Source organism: Myotis lucifugus, unplaced genomic scaffold (assembly GCF_000147115.1).
Source record: "Myotis lucifugus unplaced genomic scaffold, Myoluc2.0 scaffold_2, whole genome shotgun sequence".
NCBI classification, from domain to species: domain Eukaryota; kingdom Metazoa; phylum Chordata; class Mammalia; order Chiroptera; family Vespertilionidae; genus Myotis; species Myotis lucifugus.
Genome location: NW_005871050.1, coordinates 29,206,645 through 29,226,409, shown reverse-complemented (window position 1 = coordinate 29,226,409; position 19,765 = coordinate 29,206,645). Strand labels below are relative to the sequence as shown.

The following is a 19,765-nucleotide window of genomic DNA, read 5'->3' as shown; positions in this document are numbered from 1 at the left end:
TTATCAAATGCCTTTTCTGCATGAATTGATATGATTATGTAATTTGTGTCTCAATTTGTTTGTGTGATGTATCACGTTTATTGATTTGCGGATATTGTACCAGCCTCGCATCCCTGGAATAAATCCCACTTGGTCATGGTGTATGATCTTTCTAATGTAATGCTGGATCCGATTTGCTAAAATTTTGTTGAGGATTTTAGCGTTTATGTTCATTAGGGATATTGGCCTGTAATTTTCTTTCTTAGTAGTGTCTTTATCTGGTTTGGGGATTAGGGTAATGCTGGCTTCATAGAAAGAGCTTGGAAGTGTGCCTTCCTCTTGAATTTTTTGGAATAGTCTGAGAAGGATTGGCTTTAGTTCTTTGAATGTTCGGTAAAACTCCCCTGTGAAGCCATCTGGCCCTGGGCTTTATTTACTGTAAGTTTTTTTATGACTACTTTAATTTCCACCTTAGTTATCGGCCTGTTGAGATTTTTTTATTCTTCTTGATTGAGTTTTGGAAGGTCGTATTTTTCTAGGAATATGTCCATTTCCTCTAGGTTGTTTAGTTTGTTGGATTAGAGTTGTTCATAGTATTTTTTTACAATCATTTGTATTTCTGTGGGGTCTGTTGTTATGTCATCTCTTTCATTTCTGATTTTGTTTATTTGGGTCCTTTCTCTTTGCTTCTTGGTGAGCGTGGCTAGAGGTTCATCTATCTTGTTTATCCTATCAAAGAACCAGCTCTTGGTTTCATTGATGTTTTGTATTTTTTTTTTTGGGGGGGGGGGGGTCATTTCATTTATTTCTGCTCTGATCTTTATTATCTCCTTCCTTCTGCTCACTCTGGGCTTTTCCTGTTGCTCTCTTTATAATTCTTTAAGTTGTTGAGTTAGATCATTTATTACCAGTTTTTCTTGTGTGTTTTTTTAGGTAGGCCTGTAATGCTATGAACTTCCCTATCACGACTGCTTTCACTGTGTCTCAGAGGTTTTGGAATGTTCTGTTTTCATTGTTATTCATTTCCAGGATGTTTTTAATTTCTTCTTTGATCTCGTTGGTAACCCAATGATTGTTTAATAGTATACTATTCAGCCTCCAAGTGTTTGAATTATTTTGATATTTTTATTGTAGTTTATTTCTATTATTATGCCATTGTTATCTGAAAAAATGCTTGATATGATTTCAATCTTCTTGAATTTGGAGAGACTTTGCCTGTGTCCCAATATGTGGTCTATCTTTGAAAATGTCCCATGTGCCCTTGAGAAGAATGTATATTCTGTAGCTTTGGGGTGGAATGTTCTGAAGATGTCAATTAAGTCCATCTGATCTAGTGAGTCATTTAGGATTGCTGATTATTTGCTGATTTTTTTGCCTAGAGGATTTATCCAGTGATATCAGTGGGGTATTAAAGTCCCGTACTATATGATTGTATTGCTGTTGATCTCTCCCTTGATATCTTCTAGAAGTTTTCTTATGTATTTGGGTGCTCCCGCATAGAGTGCATATATTTTTACCAGCATTATATCCTCTTTTTGTATCAATCCCTTTAATATTATGAAGTGGCCTTCCTTATCTTTTGTTATGGCCTTCACTTCGAGGTCTATTTTGTCAGATATAAGTATTGCTATGCCAGCTTTTTTTTTCCATTTCCATTTGCCTGAAAGATATTTTTCCATCCCTTCACTCTCGGTCTGTGTGAGTCTCTTTTTATGAGGTGGATCTCTTGTAGACAGCATATATATGGGTCATGTGTTTTTTTATCCATTTAGCCACTCGATGTCTTTTGATTGGAGCACTTAGGCCATTTACATTTAAAGTTATTATTGATAGGTACTTGTTTGCAGCCATTTTTATTTTTTGTGTCTGTGTTCCTTCTCCCCTCTATCCCCTTTTTATTTCTTCTTTTTACACCAGTCCCTTTAGCATTTCTTGCATTGCTGTCTTGGTAATGATAAACTCTCTTAGGCTTTCTTTGCCTGTGAAGCTCCTGATTTCCCCTTCAATTTTCCATGAGAGCCTCGCTGGATAGAGTATTCTTGGATTCAGTCCCTTGCTTTGCATCACTTTGTATACTTCCTTCCATTCCTTTCTGGCCTGATGTGTTTCTGTTGAGAAATCATTTGATAATCTAATGGGAGATCACTTGTAGGTAACTTTCTGTCTCTCTCTTGCAGCCTTTAAGATTCTCTTTTTGTTGTTAACATTTGCCATTGTAATTGTGTCTTGGTGTGGATCTTTTTGGGTTCATCTTATTTGGGACTCAGTGCTTATATGACTTTTCTTCCCCAAATCAGGGAAGTTTTCTGACATTATTTCTTCAAATAGGTTTTCTAAACCCTTGCTCCTTTTCTTGTCATTCTGGCACTCATTATATGTATGTTGCTTCATTTCATGTTGTCCCAAAGCTCTCTCAGGCTCTCCTCCTGTCTTTTGATTTTTTTTCTCTAGTTGCAGTTCAGATTGGGTGTGTTTTGCTTCCCTGTCTTCTAATTTGCTAATTTGGTCCTCCGCTTCTCCTAGTCTACTGTTGAAAGCTTCCATAGTGTTTTTTATTGTAGCTATATCACTCTTTATTTCCTCCTGATTCTTACATAGGTTAATAAGGGTCCTGTATGACCGTATTCTGAATTCTTTTTCTGACATGTTGCATTTAGTTCCTTTTCTTTCTATTCTTCCTTTTCTTTCTATTCTTCCTTTTCTTTCTTTGGGGGTTGTTCTTTTGTCTCCCCATTTTGCTTTCACTGAAGGATGTAAGTGTCGAGTCGCGCAAGTCCTGTGGCTGCAGTGGTGGACTTAGTGGCCAGTTGCGTGGTCGTGGCCAGGGGCAGCTGCTGCTCGTGAAGCTGCTGGTGTGGTCGCAGTGTCCGGGGCAAAGCATCTGGCTGGCACGAGGGGAGTACGCTCTGGAACTCACAGTAGCCTTCAGCCGGGCAAACTGGAGTCTCGGTGTCCGTGGGTTGGCAGCCGAGGCAGCAGGTCCCTGGCCAGAGTGGCTTTAGGATCCCAGGTGGTGTCTGAGTGCCCCCTGGGTGGACTTGAGGCTGGGCTACCAGTCACAGCAGCTCTCCCCTTCAAGATGTCACTGCCTCTGCAGCAGAGCCTGTGTTCCAGGAGAGATTACAGCAATCACAGAGATTGCCAGGCTATGTGAGCCCAGTCCCCCAGCCTCCATAGGTCCTGTGAGATCTAGCTGTCTCTCAGTCACACACACACACACACACACACACACACACACACACACACACACCCCATGTCCACACACTCCTCTTTTGCTCCCTCCCTCACTCACACTCTCTCCCTCACTGCCATCCTCCCGGCCACCATCTTGAAATCTCCCAATTTGAACTCCTTAATCCTTTCACTTTTTCTATCCATACCCCAAACCCCCTCCCATCTGGCAGCCATCAAAATGTTCTCTGTATCTATGAGTCTGTTTTTGTTCTGCTTGTTTGTATAATTTGTTTTTTCTATTCAACTGTTGATAGATATGTCTTTATTGCTGTTTGATCATTCATATTTTTTATCTTTTTTTTCTTAAAGAAGACCCTTTAATCCAGTGGTTCTCAACCTTCCTAATGCCGCGACCCTTTAATACAGTTCCTCATGTTGTGGTGACCCCCAACCATAAAATTATTTTTGTTGCTACTTAATAACTGTAATTTTGCTACTGTTATGAATCGTAATGTAAATATCTGATATACAGGATGTATTTAGGCGACCCTTGTGAAAGGGTCATTCGACCCCCAAAGGGGTCACGACCCACAGGTTGAGAACCGCTGCTTTAATCTTTCATATAATTCTGGTTTGCTGGTGATGAGCCCCTTTAGTTTTTTCTTATCTAGAAAGCTCTTTATCTGTCCTTCGATTCTAAATGATAGCATTGCTGGGTAGAGTAATCTTGGTTTTAAGCCCTTGCTTTTCATCACTTTGAAAATTTCATGCCAATCCCTTCTGGCCTGTAACATTTCTGTTGAGATATGAGCTGACATTTTTATGGGAGCTCCCTTGTAGGTAATAAACTGCTTTTTCTCTTGCTGCTTTTAAGATTCTCTTTGTCTTTAAACTTTTGTATTTTAATTATGATGTTTCTTAGTGTGGGCCTCTTTGGGTTCATCTTTGGGACTCTGTGCTTCCTGGACTTGTATGTATATTTCCTTCAATATAGGGACGTTTTCCGTCATTATTTTTTTCAAATAGGTTTTCAATTTTTTGCTCTCTTCTCTTTCCGGTACCTCCATGGTATGTAATTTGGTACTCTTTTTTTTTTAAATCTTTATTGTTCAGATTATTACATTTGTTCCTCTTTTTTCCCCCCATAACTCCCCTCCTTCCAGCTCCCACCCCACCCTCCGCCCTCACTCCCCACCCACTGTCCTCATCCATAGGTGCACGATTTTTGTCCAGTCTCTTCCCGCATCTCCCACACCCCTTTTCCCCCCAAGAATAGTCAGTCCATTCCCTTTCTATGTCCCTGATTCTATTATAATCACCAGTTCATTCTGTACATCAGGTTATTTATTCACTTGATTCTTAGATTCATTTGTTGATAGATGCATATATGTTGTTCATAATTTGTATCTTTACCTTTTTCTTCTTCTTCCTCTTCTTAAAGGATACCTTTCAGCATTTCATATAATACTGGTTTGGTGGTGATGAACTCCTTTAGCTTTTCCTTATCTGTGAAGCTCTTTATCTGACCTTCAATTCTGAATGATAGCTTTGCTGGATAAAGTAATCTTGGTTGTAGGTTCTTGGTATTCATCACTTTGAATATTTCTTGCCACTCCCTTCTGGCCTGCAAAGTTTCTGTTGAGAAATCAGCTGACAGTCGTATGGGTATTCCCTTGTAGGTAACTGAGTTTCTTTCTCTTGCTGCTTTTAAGATTCTCTCTTTGTCTTTTGCTCTTGGCATTTTAATTATGATGTGTCTTGGTGTGGTCCTCTTTGGATTCCTTTTGTTTGGGGTTCTCTGCGCTTCCTGGACCTGTAAGTCTATTTCTTTCACCAGGTGGGGGAAGTTTTCTGTCATTATTTCTTCAAATAGGTTTTCAGTATCTTGCTGTCTCTCATCTTCTGGTACCCCTATAATTCTGATGTTGGTACATTTGAAGCTGTTCCAGAGGCTCCTTACACTATCTTCGTATTTTTGGGTTCTTTTTTCATTTTGCTTTTCCGGTTGGGTGTTTCTCGCTTCTTCGCATTTCAAATCTTTGACTTGATTCTTGCGCTCCTCTGGTCTGCTGTTGGGAGTCTGTATAATATTCTTTATTTCAGTCAGTGTATGCTTACTTTCTAGATGGTCCTTTATCACACCATCGAGGGTCTCATTAGATTTCCTGTACATCTCATCAAGTTTATCGACAGACTCTAGAAGCCTCTCAAGAGACCTCAAAAGTGTGGTTCTGAACTCAGTATCCTCCCTTGATAGTTTTGTCCTGTTTCTTTGTCTCCGCATTTTTTTACGCTTTCTTGGTACACCCCCTAGTGGTCTTTGTGCGCAGTCTTGTTGTAGTTAAGCCTTGATTGTTATAGTTAATACTAGAGGGATTTGACCTCCAGGCCGACTGGCTGTGATAATCAGCTGTGTTTGCAGTGGAAGAACTTGTGTCCTCTAGGGAGGTGCTAATCTAGCCTTTGCCTGGGGCTATCCGGCAAATGCCTCTGTGCAGGGCTTGGGCGGGGCGGGTCCCACGGGATCGACAGGGCGGAGGAGGGAGCAGTTATGGCTGCTCTCAGTCCATCCCCAGGGCTCTGCTTCTGTTCCACAACAACAGCCAAACTTCGGAGGAGGGATAGTACAGAGACACTCCTTCTTCTCGTTTGAGTCTGGGTCCCTAGAGACTCGCCCGGATCTGGAGCTCTGAGTCTGAGGCTCCCTCCGGATTGAAACAGACAAACCGCGCCCTCAGCCACCAGCCCGCGCTGCGCGCACTCCGCACCTTAGTATTTTACTTCAGCACTGCGCCTCCTCTGATTCTCGGTTCCTCCTAGTTGTAGAACTTCCATTCAGCCAGCCTTCCTGTGGTTCTGGATGATGTCCGTTCCGTCTTTTAGTTGTATTTTTGAAGTGGTTGTTCGAGGCAGCAAACTCCGGCGTTAACCTATGCCGCCATCTTGGTTTCCCTAATTTGGTACTCTTGAAGTTGTCCCACAGGTTCCTTACACTATACTTATTTTTTTTTTAATTCTTTTTTCTTTTCGCTATTTTGATTGGGCATGTTTTGCTTCCTTATATTCCAAATCCCTGATTTGATTCTCAGTTTCATGTACTCTACTGTTAATTCCCTGTAAATTATTCTTTATTTCAGTTAGTGTATCCTTCATTTCTGACTGCTCCTTTTTTATGCTGTTGAAGTTCTTAGTTCATGGAGCATCCTTATAACCAGTGTTTTGAACTCTGTATCTGGTGGATTGCTTGTCTCTATTTTGTTTATTTCTTTTTCTGGAGTTTTGTTCTCTTCTTTCATTTAGGACATGTTTTTTTGTCTCCTCATTTTGGTAGCCTCCCTGTAGTTGTATCTTTGTATTAGGTAGAGGTGCTGTGTCTCCCAGGCTTGGCAGAGTGGTCTGATGTGGTAGGGGTTGTGTAGAGTCCAATGGCACAGCCACCCCAATCACTCAAGCTGGTTACTCGAGGCATGCTCCCTGTGGGCTGTATATACCCTCATGTTGTAGTTGAGCCATGATGGCTGTTGGCACGTCAGTGGGGGTGGGGGGTTACCTCTAGGCCAATTAGCTGTAAGGACTGGCTGCAACCACTGACTACCGACTACCTAGAGGATCAGCTCTGCAGGGGCCCACTTCATAGAGCAGGGATTACTTCAGCTGGGCTCTAGTGGCCGCTGAGTTCACTCCTTGAGTGTGTCACTGTGGAGGTGGTTGTGTGGTTCTTCGACATGGTCTGAAGCTGTTCAATGGGTGCCAGCTCTAGGGCCTCCAAGGAGGTACAGGCTAAGTTCAGCTGCTTCCTGTGTTCTGCCCGAGGCCACCCACATGAGCTGCAAATCCATCAGCAGATGGTTGCCACTGTGCTAGGCTTAGAGGTGCCCCAGTGAGGCCAAGCTGCTAACCAAGGCCAGCTGCTACTAGTGCCAGTCCTGGGGCCATTTAGCAAGAGATACGGGGCACAACAAGGCCAGATGCTTGCTTATTTGAGAGATTTTAGGCAAATCTGAAGCATGAGCCAAGACAGGCCCATTGTATGGAAAAACCACTAGAAACCTTGGGTGGGCCAGAAAGTTGGTTGGGGTAGGGTGGGGCATCAGGGTGGGGCAAACAGTGTGATCCAGGTTGATGGAGTCTCAGATATGGTTCTCTCTTTGTCTTTAAACTTTTGTATTTTAATTATGATGTTTCTTGGTGTGGGCCTGCTGACTCTGTAGGGGTGGGGGCTCATCAAAGGAATAGTGGCTTCTGCAAGCACTTCTGTCTGAGAGAAAGCTGTGCCCCCTCCCCAGCTCTTGCCTTGATGTCGAACAATCCAGTTCTTACTTGTATGTCTTGGATGCCTTTTTAAAAAATTATGTTTTTATTTATTTGAGAGAGAGAGAGGAAGGGCAAGGGAGAAAGATAGAAACATTGATGAGAAACATTGATCGGCTGCCTCCTGCACAACCCCTACTGGAGATCAAGCTTGCAACCCAGGCATGTGCCCTCACCAGGAATCGAACCAGAAATTGGTCAACACTGAACCACTGAGCCACACCAGCCAGGCTTGGATACTTTTTGAGTTGCTGCCCCAGTTCTGGAGCTCAAAGGGAGTGAGTCCAATTAAGTCTGTGCTCAAGGCCCTTTAAGAGGAACTAGCTGGGACTCAGCAGCCCTCCCCCCCACCCCCGTCTCCCTCAGCCTCAATCTCCATTACTATTTTTGCAGCCAGAAGATGTGGGGACTTCTCTTCTGGTGCTGGAACCTTGGGCTCAGGGTCTAGTGTGGGGATAGAACCCCTTGTACCTCAGGGGGCATCTCTGCAGCTGAGATATCCTTCCCAGTTTTTATCCAACACACATGGGTGCGGGGCCAGCCTGTTCCGTGTCTCCACCCCTCCACCAATCTCGATGTGTCTTCTTTTTTAATTCCCTAGTTGTATGACCTCCATTCAGGCAGATTTCAGTTGGTTCTGAATGATGGTTGTTCTGTAGTTTAGTTGTAATTTTGATGTCTCACCTACATTCTATTGGAGGATCTTGTCTCTTGGTCATACCTATTTACAAAAAAGTCTGCAGAATGTTGTGTTGCTGAGCACAGACACTATGGAAGAAGGGGGTATGGATTATGGTTGATAGCTAGCTCTCTCTGCCACAGATTAATTCATAATGGGTTGAGTACCCATAAGGATTACATATCAATTCTATTTATTCATTGAAACTTATCAATACAGAATTCTTTTGAGAAGTAGTTTAAATGAATGAATCATCTAAGTGACTATTTTTAATTTCTCTATGAATTTTAGGCAATGAACATTTTGACTTCAGTGTTGCTTCTGTATGCAAAAGAGGAAGAAGCATTTTGGCTTCTGGTTGCTGTATGTGAACGAATGTTGCCTGATTATTTTAATCGTCGAATCATTGGTAAAAAAAAAAAAAACACACACACATGAAAAAAAACACATATTTCTTTTCTAAACAATTTATATGCCTCTTGTCTATCCAATTATTAAATGGAAGAACAGATCAATTAGGTTTTAGAATATACAAAATGCAAGCAATATGAATATGTCACATTCATAGACACGCTCAAGTAAAGAACTTTTTGCACTGAATAATAATTGGGAAGATTGTTTAATATGTTGCTTTAAAAAAGTACCTGGTCTGTTTCTTAATAAAATAGAAATTTTAAATTTACTCTCTCTGTATTTCTAAAACAATGATGATCTAAAGCATCAAGAGCTGCTGTATAATTTTTAATAGTTTCTTGATAAGAGGTTTTAGTCAGCTTAAAATCTCCACATTTATGTGAATTGTATAGATATTTGAAAGGTTTGAAAGAAAGACCAAGTTCTTGGTTTCTTAATTGTATAATATTTTCTTGAGTAATCAAATATTTATAGATCTATGATTCCCCTGCCTTAAAACCATAGATAGTCTCTCCCTTGTACTCTCAGAAACCTTCAGAATCATGGCTAGATCATTGATTGCATGGTCTTTCATTTTAGTTATTTGTGTATTTATCTTAAGTTCTACTAGATATTAAGCTTATTGAAGTTGAGACCATTTCATTAATTGGTGTATTACAGGTTTCTGTGCATAGTAACAATTTAATAAATAATTGTTCAAATGATTTTGAACTGAGTTTCTCAAGTGTTTCTTGATGCAAGACACTCTATTAACAGATAAAGAGATTTGTAAAATATAGAAAAGGCACTGAAGAAGTTCATAATTTAAGGAAGAAAAATGAGGTTTATCAGAATACTAATAGACGTGGGAAGTATCGGTAACAAATCCTTTTGAAAGGTATTCATTTTTAAACTTCTTTTTATGTTCTCCAGGTGCCTTGGTAGATCAGGCGGTCTTTGAAGAACTTATCAGGGATCACCTTCCCCAGCTAACAGAACACATGACCGATATGACATTCTTTTCTTCAGTTTCTCTCTCATGGTTCCTCACACTTTTTATTAGTGTACTACCTATTGAAAGTGCAGTGAATGTGGTGGACTGTTTCTTCTATGATGGAATAAAGGCCATTTTACAACTAGGATTGGCAATACTTGACTATAATTTAGACAAACTGCTGGCATGTAAAGATGATGCTGAAGCCGTGACAGCTTTAAACAGGTACTATAAGAACCATAACATTTAAATCTGGAGAGCCCCTTAGAGATTACGTTGTTTAATCCCTTTATAGGTGAGGAACCTAAGCCTAGAAACTTGAAGCAATTTGCCCAAAGTCACAAAGCTAGTTGAATGAGAAAGCTACTCCTAAAATCCACTCCTCTGTTTCCACTTAGAATATAACAAAAGTAAATCACTTTGAAGTAAGCCACTAATATTGTTGATTCATTATTCTGGGATTTTCATAGTCCCAGTTTAAACTATAAAGTGTCACTGGGTAAAAGTAATTTGAAGGGGAATGGGTAGTTGATAATGTTAAATATCCACTGAGGAAAATTGTTCTGTTTTCTAAGTGGTAGACTGAGCTTTATTTTCCTGTTGTCTTTTCTTTGAATGCTGTTTTGTGTTAAAACACTTTGGGGTGTGTGTATGTGTGTGTGTTTGCATATACACTAGGTATGTATATGTTAAATGAATGAATATTTCATTGGGTAACTGTTATAATGGTGCACCAAATCCCATTATGTACCCATGAAATATAAATACCCCACTCTAACATTTAGAACTCACTATGTTAAGGCTTTGATGTACCTATTCTTATTTCTCCTTACATGCCTCTACATACCCTATATCCCATCCTTACTGGGCTATGTGGTATTTTCTGAGTACTCTCGGATTACTCTGAGCCTGTTTGTTTCCATCATGTTCTACTCCCCACCTCTGAAATAATTACTTCACCATCCCATTTCCCATTCCCATGTCTTCCTAATTCCAAACCATCTTCAAATTTTACTTCTTCATAAAACTGTCCCTTGTCCTCTCAGTTGACATTAACCTCTGACTAACTATAGAGAATTTAGCTGTCATTTCTCTGTATTTTACTTCTACTAATTCTTGTATTACTATCACTTTTGGATAGGTTCTTTGACAGTATCACTAATAAGGATAGCCCATTGCCTTCAAGTGTTCAGCAGGGTTCAAATGTGAGTGATGAAAAAAGCAGTCATATTAGAGTGGATATTACAGATTTGATTAGAGAGTCAAATGAGGTAAGTTTCTAATATAAATATATAATTGCATAGCATATTTAAAATAATTGATACTATAGTTATGTCTCTAGTGGTATATTAAGAGTAAGGTAATACAAGTAAAGATATAATTTTAAAATACGACTTCACTTTAACAATGAATTCTGTGAACTGTTCCTAGGTTATGCAGCCTCCTCTCCTTCCATTTGCTTTTCATTAAATGAAACTATCACTTGCTTTCACAAATAATTACCACTTTTAAATATCTGTCTCTATATAAAAAGGAGAAAATTATTCTCTTCTTAGAGACTAAGCATTTTACTAATGTTCTTGTACTTATTCTTGACACATAGTAGATGGAATTCTCTCCAGTGAATATGTAGAGAAAATGAAATGTGGAGGTGAAAATTTGCATAATCACTGAACAAGTTAAGAAAGTAGCTAGAAATAGAATGAAAGCCTCTGGGAATTGAATCTGATGAAATTCAGTTGTAAGAGAAGCGGATGTTTATTATGAATGAGTATTTACCAAAATCATATTTCTTGCAGAAATATGGTAATATTCGTTGTGAAGATATACACAGCATGCGCTGTCGAAATAGGTTGTATGTGATACAGACTCTAGAGGAAACAACAAAGCAGAATGTGGTGAGTACCCACTACCCAATGGGGGATACCAGTTGGAGTGACAATTTTTTCTTCAATTTCCTTTTAAAAATTATTCTATGTAAAGAAAATGAGAGAAACTAAACTTTTTAGGTAGATTCTTGCTACAGCTTAGCTTATAAATTTTTTAGAGGAAATAAGTTATTTTCTTTTGGAGGAATTGCTTTCTTTATTTTATTTAATCACAATTTACATTTAATATGATTTGTATTAGTTTTAGGTGTACAGCAGAGTGGTTAGACAATCATACTTTACAAAATGTTTCCCCCAATATTTACAGTACCCATTCATAGTTATTACAGTATTGTTGTTTATAGTCCCTATACTGTACTTTACACCCCCATGACTATTTTGTAACTACTAATCTGTACTTTTCAATATCTTCACCTTTTTCACCCAGTTCATTATGTTGGTTTCACTAACATGTTTTGTATTATTTGACCTTCAATAGTGAGTACTATGATATAGGCATTTAAGCATAACATATTTGTGATGTGCTTTGTCAGTAAGAACAGCTGACCTACATAGTAGTCAATGCCCCTAATCCTGGATACTAAGATAAAGGGAAAAATGTCTAAAACAGTATTTTTTAAAAATATATTTTTATTGATTTCAGAGAGGAAGGGAGAGGGAGAGAGAGATAGAAACATCGTGATGAGAGAGTATCATTGATCAGCTGCCTCCTGCATGCCCCCTACTGGGGATCGAGCCTGCAATCCGGGCATGTGCCCTTGGCTGAAATCGAACCTGGGACCCTTCAGTCCGCAGGCCAACACTCTATCCACTGAGCCAAACCAGCCAGGGCTAAAACAGTATTTTTAAATACTCTCATTTTTAAGGATAGTTTAAAATTTATTTGACTTTAAAGAGCCTCATATATCTTTTTTTAAAATTATCTTTGTTGTTGAAAGTATTATAGATGTCTCCCCTTTTTTTCCCCCATGGACCCCATTCTCCTCACTCCTGCCCCCTCCCCAGGCTTTCACCACACTATTGTCTATGTCCATGGGTTATGCATATATGCATATAAGTTCTTTGGTTTATCTCTTCCCGCCTCCCCACCCCCTTCCCTCTGAGATTAGTCAGTCTGTTGCATGCTTCCATGCCTCTGGATCTATTTTGTTTGTAAGTTTATTTTGTTCATTAGATTCCACATCTAAGTGAGATCATATGATACTTGTCTTTCTCTGACTGGCTTATTTGGCTTAGCATAATAATCTCCAGGTCCCTCCATGTTGTCTCAAAGTATAATAGACCTTTCTTTTATTACAGCTGTATAGTATTCCATTGTGTAAATGTACCACAGGTTTTTTATCTGTTCATCTACTGATGGACACTTGAGCTATTTCCAGGTCTTAGGTATTGTAAATAGCACTGCTATGAACATAGGGGTGCATATATTCTTTCTGATTGGTGTTTCAGGCTTCTTAGGTTATATTTGTAGAAGTGGTATCACTGGGTCAAATGACAGTTCCATTTTTAATTTTTTGAGGAAACTCCACACTATTTTCCATACTGGTTGTACCAGTCTGCATTCCCACCAACAGTGTACTAGGGTTGCTTTTTCTCCACATCCTCCCCAGCACTTGTTTGTTGATTTCTTGATGATAAAAGCTTCTGCACAGCAAACGAAACCAACATCAAAATGAAAAGGGGGACCACTCTATGGGAGAACATATCTGATAAGGGGTAATTTCAAAAATATATAAAGTACTTATACAACTCAACAAAAGAAAAACAAGCAATCCAATTAAAAAGTGGGCCTGGCCGGTGTAGCTCAGTGGTTGAGCATCAACCTATGAACCAGGAGGTCATGCTTCGATTCCTGGTCAGGGCACATGCCCAAGTTGCGGACTCGATCCCCAGTGTGGAGCATGCAGAAGGCAGCTGATCAATGATTCTCTCTCATCATCTATGTTTCTATCTCTCCCTCTCCCTTTCTCTCTGAAATTAATAAAATATTTTTAAAGTTTTTAATATTCATTTTAATGATGCCTTTTTAAATGTCCTTAGTAAGTATTTATAGTTTTCATCAGATAGGTCTTAATTGTTTCTTGTTGGATTTATCTACTCCTTTGCTCTTGATGGTTTTGTTGCTAATATGAATAACATCTTTTTTCCTTTACATTTTCTAATTTGTTTATTGCTCTGTATGTAAAAGCTATGGGTTTGTTTATATTGCTTTATTAAATGGCCAAGTTACTGACTCATACTTTTGGACATATCAGAGTAGAATTCAACTATTTTCTATGTACAACCTTTTTAAAGGGCGAACTAGGTGCATTTACCTTTGTTACTCCATTTAAAAGTTGGAAGGAAAGTATTTTACTCTGGCAGAGAGAGATTTCTAAATGTATTCAAAGAGAATTTCTATACTGGAGTGTTAAATTCTAAATTGCTTTTAATCTTTTTAAAGTTGCGTGTTGTATCACAAGATGTGAAATTGAGCCTTCATGAATTGGATGAACTTTATATCATCTTTAAGGTACTGTTCTTCTTTAAATGAAAAATAATATTCTTGTAATATATTTTTTACCACAACTACTCTTAAATATTTTTATCTTTATTTTAGTAGGCATGCTTAAAGGACAAAGCTTATAAAATTACTTTTGTTCATTTAATGACTTGCCTTTTTTATTTGTTTTTAATAGAAAGAGCTGTTTTTTTCTTATTATTGGTGTTTGAGTTGTCCGGTATTGAAGCACCATGACCCCAGTTTGCCATATTTGGAACAGTATCAGATTGACTGCCAGCAGTTCCGAGTGCTATATCACTTGTTGAGTCCCTGGGCTCCTTCTGCAAACAGAGACTCACTAGCTTTATGGACATTCCGATTGTTGGATGAAAACTCTGACTGCCTTATCAACTTCAAAGAATTCTCTTCTGCAATTGGTAAGATAATGTTGAATAATTTTCTGTTTTCAAGCAAAAAGTAAAGGGACCCCAAAAATATTTGTACCACCTATTATTGCCAATTTAGTCAGATTTTTAAAAAATACATTTTTACTGATTTCAGAGAAGAAGGGAGAGGGAGAGAGAGAAACATCGATGATGAGAATCATTAATTGGCTGCCTTCTGCATGCCCCACTCTGGGGATCAGGCCCGCAACCCGGGCATGTGCCCTGACCAAGAATCGAACCATGACCTCCTGGTTCATAGGTCGATGTTCAACCACTAAGCCACGCTAGCTGGGCTTTAGTCAGATTTTTATCAGCCAGAGTTACATTGTCTCCAGCTTTAGCAATGACTGGACTTTTTTTCTGTGTTTGTTGCTAGGTCTGAGTATATCAGTCTTATTTTGCCCCTACCCTTCCAAAAAAGCAAATTGTTAGATATGGATGTTTTAACAGTTAACATGAAGAGAATGTCCTGATTTTCCTACACTCAAGCACGTGGGTACTTCAGGAGGACTTTCTCAGTAAAAATCCAACCACATAGCTAAGGAAAGTAGTAGAGAAACATCCAACAAACATGTACCTGGAGATAGGCCGTCAGTTTTATCATTCCTTTCTTTTACAGCACTCCAACATGCTTTCTTGTCAGGGATTGTCCCTTGAAGAATTCTCTCCTCAAATGAGGAATTTGGGGGAAGGGAGATCAGCAGAAGAGCATTTTGTCACTTGATAAAGTGGATTTTGCTTACACACCAGAAGGAGAGGATCTAGCTGACTGGGTGTTTATTTAACTGTTAGCTTAAGTAATAGAAGGTTTCTGAATTTTAATTCTTGACTAATATCTGTATCTTAATTTATCTTATTGGTGGAATTGATTAAATGTCCTTTGAATATGTGACTATTTGCAATTAAATTTTATTGAACAGACATAATGTACAATGGAAGTTTTACTGAGAAGCTTAAACTACTTTTTAAGCTGCATATTCCTCCAGGTAAGAGTTTAACAGTCTTTAATGATGTTTAGGAGTTGACTCCCTTTTAACAAGTATAATTACAAATATAATTCCATTTTAACAAATAACAGTATTCAGTATATAAGGTTATTCCTTTATTGTGGCCCATGGATCATACTACCAGTACTTTGCTGATATGTAAATACAGTGAAATCTATGGAAGAGAATCTGTATAACTTATAGGTTCACAAATTTCTCTCCTGTTAGTGGCCTATCAATTTAGTGATAGTTTGTCTATAAGAACTACCTATCATTTGAATATTGGTGTAAAGTTGAATTTTTATTGTTGTTGTCATTAGAGAGTAGAATTTAACGTTAAACAAACTGCCAAACTTGTGAAATAGTACAAATTATTCAGAAAAATGAGACCAGGGCAGTGATAGTGAACATTTGGAAAAGGAAATAAATTAAAGCTACCATTTATTGAGTAAACACTTGCTCTGTCAAGGCATTTATTTTACATGCATTCTTATATTTAATTCTCACAATATTCCTGAAAAGTGGTATTATACTTCCAATTTTGACAATAAGGAGACTAAGGGTCAGAAATATTAAATTACTTGCCAAAGATCACACGGCTGAGATTCAAATGGAGTTCTGACTCCAGAGCTCATGTTTCTGTCTATTCCACCATACTGCCTCCATGTGACCACACCATTCCAGTTTACTTAAGTGTTTCCTACTAACCTTAAGAGGCTGACTTTTCCAGGCCTGATCCATATTTTGGGAAAACAGTCTTAGGCTTTCAACTAAAGGAACATTACAAAAGTACCTTTTAACTTAGATAGTTATTCACAAAAACAAATAGCACTGTCTAAAGCTACACTTGGGATTTCTTTTAGTCTTCCCAGGATAGCCAGAAACCATGCTTTTACCAAACCAAGAATCTAAAAGCCATCTTTAACTCTTTACACACTCAGATCACAAGCACAGCATTAAAAACAAAAGATAAAACACCAAATAGTTTAATTTTGAAGAACCTTCATTACTAAGTCAAGTTGCCATTAAAATTTCTAATATTATCATGTAATAAATATGCTTTTAGTAGGAGGATCAAAAATAGAAAGAACATTACATATCTGTTAGAGTACTGAACTTCATGTTTTCCTTATTTTTGAAGATGTTTTTAAATAATTGAGGTCACATTTTCAGAGATTTCCAAATGCTAGATTATCTTATTTCAACTTGTAATGGCTCTCAGAAAACTATAAAAAAGTAAGTAGGAGGAATAATAGAACTCAAAGTGATCAAGTATTTCCTGTTACTTGCTACACAATAGAGTAGTACTACTTCCACATTTCTTCGTATGTCTTTTACAGAAACCCTTTACTTAAATCTCTGTCCCCAGATTTAAGTTAAAGGGCCTGTTTCTATTCTTTATTGTTAGTAAATTTGATTTGTGTAATCTGTTTTCAGCTTATACTGAAGTGAAATTAAAGGACCCTTCAAAGGGAGATGAACTTTCCGAGGAAGAATTACTTTATTTCAGTCAGCTCCATGGTAAATATCTGTTCAAAAATGTATCTGTTTGATAATTACTCACTCAATAGAGATCTTCCTGGCTTAAATATTCTTTACCCAGCTACCACTAGTAAAATTTGGGTAATTATACCTTATGATTCTTTTGTGCTACCCCAGTACTTAGCACAATGTTAAATGCATGTTAAGTACTCCATAAATATTTGACTGACTAAACTGCATTTTGGTTTTGATGCATGGAATTTCTTATTTACTGGAGAATTAGAAAGAAAATGCAGTTTGTTACCACTTATGTTGCAGAAATTTCTAAAATATATCAGATCATTTTCATGCCTATTTAAAAATACAATGAAGGCAATAGAATCTTTGATTATTGAAGGTCATAGCTATTATTCAAACAGTAAATACTTATTATAAACTAGAGGCCCGATGCACGAAATTAATGCGGGGGTGGGGGAGATTCCTCAGCCCAGCCTGCGCCCTCTGCAATCTGGGTCTCCTTGCTCCTAACCACCCGCCTGCTCGCTACATACTGCTTGGCTTACTGCTTGGCTTGCTGCTCCTTAGCACTGCCGGGCGGAGGCAGGAGAGGCTCCCACCACTGCCACTGCGCTCACCAGCCGTGAGCCGGGCTTCTGGCTGAGCAGCAATCTTGCTGTGGGAGCGCATTGACCACCATGGGGCAGCTCCTGTGTTGAGCGTCTGCCCTCCGGTGGTCAGTGGGTGTCATAACAACCAGTCGTTCTGGTTGTTCTGCCATAATGGTCGCTGGGCTTTTATTATATAGATCATTGTAGGTTTAGGAGACAGGGATGAGTCTGTGTCCAAGACATAATTTGGAAGGTTTATGGGCTTATTTTGTGTCCTTTGCTTCTTTTTCATAAATATGAATGTCTTATAGAGGAATATGTCTAATTAATGTATGTTTACTGCATGTTAGTGTTTGAACATAAAGTTTGAAGAGACCTAATAAATCATCTAGTCAGTCCCTTAATTACATAGATAAGGGTGCTGAGGTCCAGAAAGAAGTGCTGACTTCTGCAAGATTTCACAATGAGTCATTGCCACAATCAGGACTAATAGCTCAGTCTTCTTACTTCCAGTATGTTTTATTTCATAATAAAAGAAATATTTAATTTGAGGAAAGTAAAAAAGAAGAAAATACCAACCAGAAATAAATACTTAATATTTGTTATGCTTCCTCCTAGGTATTTTTTCGTATGGATTTCCCCCTAGTGTTCTTTTTACTGTAAAAGTTTTTTGAATACTTTCTCTTCTTTTTTTTTTTTTAAATCCTCTCCCAAGGACATGCTTAGAAAGAGGAGGAGAGAGAGAGAAAGAGAAAAAAATATTGATCAGTTGTATTCTATATGCTCCCCAACTGGGGATCAAACTCACAACCCAGGTACGTGCCCTGACCAGGAATCGAACCTGTAACCTTTTGGTGCATGGGACAGTATTCAACCAACTGAGCCATTCCAGCTGGGCTTGAATACTTTGTCTTCTAATGATAGGAGGCCAGGTTGGCTAAACTTGGTTTGCTGAATTGAAGCAAATAATGTGTTTAAGAGTCTTAATATAAAATATTATTTTACAAAAGCTATTTGTTAAATAGTTTACACATTGCAATTGTCCTCTTTTCTTTTAGTTTCCAAGCATGCAGGTGGGAAGGAAGCAGAATCAGTAAAAAACAGCCCTGAAAAAGGTACTATGATCTAAGAATATAATTTAAGTTATTGGGGTTTTTTAAGCAAAGGGGAAAGGCAGATTCCACACTTTTTTATGTGACATTTTAATTTAACTTAATGTTTTTTATTTTTATTTTTCAATTATAGTTGATGTACAATATTATGTTAGTGTCAGGCATACAACCCAGTGGTTACATATTTATATAACTTATGAAGTGATCACCCCCTTAAATATAGTACCCATCTTACACCATACATATTTTTTACAATATTATTGACTATATATCCTATGCTGTACTTGACATTCCCATGACTATTCTGTAACTACCAATTTGTATTTCTTAATCCCTTCACCTTTTTCACCCAGTCCCCCAATCCTCTAGCAATCATCAGTGTTTTCTCTGTGTCTGTTTCTATTTTATTTATTTTGCTCTTTAGATTCAACATATAAGTAAAATCATATGGTATTTATCTTTCTCTGTCTGACTTATTTCATTCAGCACAATACCCCCTAGGCCTATCCATGTTGCAGATGGCACGATTTCATTCTTTATGGCTGAGTCATATTCCCTTGTATATATGTACTGCTTCTTTGTTATCCATTCATCTATTGATGGATAATTAAATTGCTTCCATATCTTAGCTATTGTAAATAATGCTGCAGTACACATAGGGATGCGTATGTCTTTTCAATTTAGTGATTTGGTGGTTTTTTTTTATAAACACCCAAAAGTGGAATTGCTTGCTTGGTCTTTCCTTTTGTCTTGTTACGGCCTTTGTTTTAACGTCCATTTTGCCTGGTATAAGTATTCCTACCCCAGCTTTTTTTTTTTTTTTACATTTTCATGAAGTGCTTTTTTCCATCCCTTTACATTCATGTGTATCTTTACATCTGAAGTGAGTCTCTTATGGACAGCATATGTAAGAGTCATTTTGTTATTTATTCAGCCATCACATGTTTTTAGATTAAAGCATTTTTAATCCATTTGCATTTAAAGTAATTGTTGATATGTATTTGTTGCCAATTATTATTCATACTTTTATAACAGCTTTGCTGGACAGAATAGACTTGGTCGTAGGTCCTTGTTTTTCATCACTTTGAATGTTTTGTGCCAGTCCCTTCTGGCATAAAATGTTTCTCTTGAGAAATCAGTGGACAGACTTACGGGAGCAACCTTGTAGGTAACTAACTGATTTTCTCTTGATGCTTTTAAGATTCTTTGTCTTTAACTTTTGCCATCTTA

General features: G+C 38.1%; 1 protein-coding gene across 1 annotated transcript in view; it reads left to right on the top strand.

Annotated features, from left to right (window-relative positions):
* The window catches only part of TBC1D8B (TBC1 domain family member 8B), a 72,129-nt gene that overhangs the window by 44,662 nt on the left and 7,702 nt on the right, over nucleotides 1-19,765 (top strand). The window contains exons 11-19 of the mRNA XM_006082275.3: nucleotides 8,435-8,552; nucleotides 9,470-9,755; nucleotides 10,672-10,801; nucleotides 11,330-11,428; nucleotides 13,863-13,931; nucleotides 14,098-14,338; nucleotides 15,268-15,333; nucleotides 16,771-16,854; nucleotides 18,482-18,538. Coding sequence (XP_006082337.1) covers nucleotides 8,435-8,552; nucleotides 9,470-9,755; nucleotides 10,672-10,801; nucleotides 11,330-11,428; nucleotides 13,863-13,931; nucleotides 14,098-14,338; nucleotides 15,268-15,333; nucleotides 16,771-16,854; nucleotides 18,482-18,538 — 1,150 coding nt within the window. The remainder of the gene's footprint in view (nucleotides 1-8,434; nucleotides 8,553-9,469; nucleotides 9,756-10,671; nucleotides 10,802-11,329; nucleotides 11,429-13,862; nucleotides 13,932-14,097; nucleotides 14,339-15,267; nucleotides 15,334-16,770; nucleotides 16,855-18,481; nucleotides 18,539-19,765) is intronic.